This window comes from Saprolegnia parasitica (genome assembly GCF_000151545.1).
Source record: "Saprolegnia parasitica CBS 223.65 unplaced genomic scaffold supercont2.840, whole genome shotgun sequence".
Taxonomy (NCBI): domain Eukaryota; phylum Oomycota; class Saprolegniomycetes; order Saprolegniales; family Saprolegniaceae; genus Saprolegnia; species Saprolegnia parasitica.
This window is the reverse complement of record NW_012157234.1, coordinates 1-2,893: the sequence shown is the minus strand read 5'-3', so window position 1 is coordinate 2,893 and position 2,893 is coordinate 1. Positions and strand designations below refer to the sequence as shown.

The 2,893-nt window shown below is 58.9% G+C and overlaps 2 protein-coding genes across 2 annotated transcripts; one reads left to right on the top strand and one right to left on the bottom strand.

Annotated features, from left to right (window-relative positions):
- Nucleotides 1-305: 305 nt before the first annotated feature.
- On the top strand, nt 306-1,862 carry SPRG_17892 (hypothetical protein; the record flags this gene model as incomplete). Its single annotated transcript, XM_012357304.1, has 2 exons — nt 306-539; nt 585-1,862. The coding sequence occupies 2 exons, from the start codon at nt 306-308 to the stop codon at nt 1,860-1,862; spliced, it is 1,512 nt and encodes a 503-aa protein (XP_012212694.1).
- Nucleotides 1,863-2,449: 587 nt separating this feature from the next.
- On the bottom strand, nt 2,450-2,797 carry SPRG_17891 (hypothetical protein; the record flags this gene model as incomplete). Its single annotated transcript, XM_012357303.1, has 1 exon — nt 2,450-2,797. One exon carries the CDS (start codon nt 2,795-2,797, stop codon nt 2,450-2,452), a length of 348 nt encoding a protein of 115 aa, XP_012212693.1.
- Nucleotides 2,798-2,893: the final 96 nt, after the last annotated feature.

Below are 2,893 nucleotides of genomic sequence, written 5' to 3'. Positions count from 1 at the left end.
ACGTGCTTCTGGCATCAACCAGTTCAAGGTACGACTTGGTGACTGACTGTGCATTCGAATGCGCTGGTCCTCTTCCAGCAAGGGCCTGGCTATGCGCTTATATAACGAAGCCATTTGAATCAATCGTAGGGAACCTTGTATGGTATAAAGCTCAATAGAGCAATACCGCAGCGAGCAAGCACAACCCGCGTGCAGCGATCGTGCGCAAGTTGTCTTCAACACCTCGGAGCGGTGACGTCGCCTCGTGTTGGCTCACTGGATCGATCTTCCCCAAGCTCATTTTCGTTTTCTGCGGTTGGACGACGATGGCGACGCCCGATATCCCCGACGTCTTTGACCTCCGCTCCGAGCTGCTGCCGTTCCTCGGCTTGTCCCTTCAGCTCGTCATTACCAGCATGGCACGGCTCGCCATCCTGGTCATCGATAGCGCGTTCCTCGGACACCTTGGCACGAACGAGCTCGCAGGCGCTTCCCTCGCAACGCTCTGGATCGAGCTGCCACTCTGCACCGTGTGGGGCATGGCCTCGGCTCAGATCGCGGTATGCAACTGTGAAGCATGCCAATCTCATGCAATGGATGATTAGCTCTGTGGCCAAGCGTACGGCGCGAAAAACTACCTCCTCATGGGCATCTGGCTGCAAATGGCTCTCATTCTCATCACCGTCTTGACGGTCCCGACGACCGTCTGGTACTTCTTCCTCGAAGGCATTCTGCGCCACACGACCGACGACGCAACGGTCGTTGCCTTGGGTGCGCGGTTCGCCGAGCTCTTGTCGCCGAGCATTTGGCCGCTCCTCGCCTACGTGTGTTTGCGCCAGTACCTCCAAGCCATGGGTGTCGTCCTGCCCACGACCGTCAACGGCATCGTCTGCATCGGCATCGACATCGGTGCCAACTACCTTCTCATCTACACGGCGGGCCTTGGCTTTGACGGCTCGCCGCTCGCTACCGTCATCGCTGCGTGGTTCCAGCCGATCGCGCTCTTCCTCTATGCGTTCGTCTACAAGAAGCACCACAAGGACGCGTGGGGCGGCTGGAAGCTCTCGGAGCTCACGTGGAGCCGCTGGAAGACGTTTTTCCGGATGGCGTTGCCCCTTGGGCTCAACGACGGCTGTGACTTGCTCGCAGCCGCAGCGCTCTCGTTTGTCGTTGCCAAGATGGGCGCGAACGTCATTGCCACGCAAGCGATCTTGAGCAGCGTGTGGATGATGGTCGGTGCAGTTTTCTATGGCGTCGGGCTCGCATCCGAGGTCGGGCTTGCCGAGCACCTTGGCGGTGGCCGACCGCGCGCAGCCCGTGCCCGTGCTATGATGGGCTTTGCTGTCCTCGCGCTTGCTGCAGTCCTTGTCAGCATCGTGCTCTGGCTTGGCCGCGCCGGCGTCGTCGGTCTCTTCACAAAGGACCCGGTGCTGCTGGCGATGTACACGGACGTTTTACCACTGTACATTGCAGCGTCGAGCTTGAATGGACTCGGCATCGGACTCCTCACGGCGCTGGAAGGCATGGGCCAAATGGGCTTCGTCACGATCGTGACGGTCGTCGGCCTCTGGGGTGTCCAGCTGCCACTGGCCTACTACTTTAGCATCGTCAAGGGTCTCGGGCTTCCGGGCGTTTGGACGGCGACGACGATCGCCGCAGCTGTCAAGGTGGCCATCATGGGCGCTCGGTTTCTCTGCATTGATTGGCAAAAAATGGTTCAAGAAGCCGTGTTGGGGGCCGAAGCGGACGGCCCAAAGCTCTCAAGCACGGAAGCCGCCGACCCGGCGGTCCTCGAGGCGCGCGACAGCGAGTCGATCTACATCATGACGTCGTCGCCAGTCCACAGCAAGGCGCAGGACGTCGGTCACGTGACTCTTCTTTAGGCTCCTCTTGTCTGCATTTCATCGGTCCCTTGGCGTATTTAATCAATCAATCGACTGCCACAACGCACTACTTGCATCGCCTTGGTCGTGCCAACTTTGGTTGGGATAAGAGAGCGCGCTCGTTCCAAATCAACATGGATCCAGTGCGCGTATTAGAGTAACGCACGAGGACGTAGCAACCCTAATCCCTTTCGGTTATGCCACGCCAACGTCATCACGTGTTGTGTTCACGCGGCGACGCTCTCCTCTCCGCAAAAAGGTCCGGAGATTAAGTCCATCGACTACAGCTTGATGACGACAAGGGAATAACAGGTCAATAATCCCCGTGATGATGCAAGGACAGTGAAGCTAGAGGTGATTCCGGCGTACCCAACGTTGACATGGTGTCGGAGCTAAGGTCGTAGCCACTCGCACACGACCGGCGCGTCTTCTGCCAAGCCACGCATGTCCACCGAGGCTACTGCAATAAAAGCTGATGGCTGGACAATCCTAAGCAGCACCTTTACCAACCATAACCCTAACCTCGTTCCTACTGCAAACGTTGTGGTGCATTTGTCTATTACACGTGAGAACGTGTCGATGGATGACTACGCCTTGGCGTGATGCGGCAAGAGCGTGGTCGCTTCAAGTGGCCAGGGCTCGCCAATGGGCTCCAAGACCGCGTTCGCGGGCGATGGCACGGCCACATCGACGTGCCAGGCGGCGGTGGTCTCCGACTCCATGGCAGAGATGGCCTGGAGAGCCATGACAGACCAGTCGACCGACACGAGCTTGCTGCTGAGAGCGATGAGCTTGAAGCTGGCGGTAACAGCGTATCCGAGCCAGACACCGTGGAGGCCGTAATGGAAGTGGATCGCGAGCACGTAGGCGGCGGGGACCTGCACACCCCACATGCCCACAAACGAGACGCCCGATACAAACGGCATTTGGCCCATGCCGTTGAGAACCGCTGTGAGCGTAATCTCGAGGGCGTCCAGCGCATAGGCGAGAAGGTACAGGGGCAGCACGGCGCTGCAGTGGCGGACAAGGTC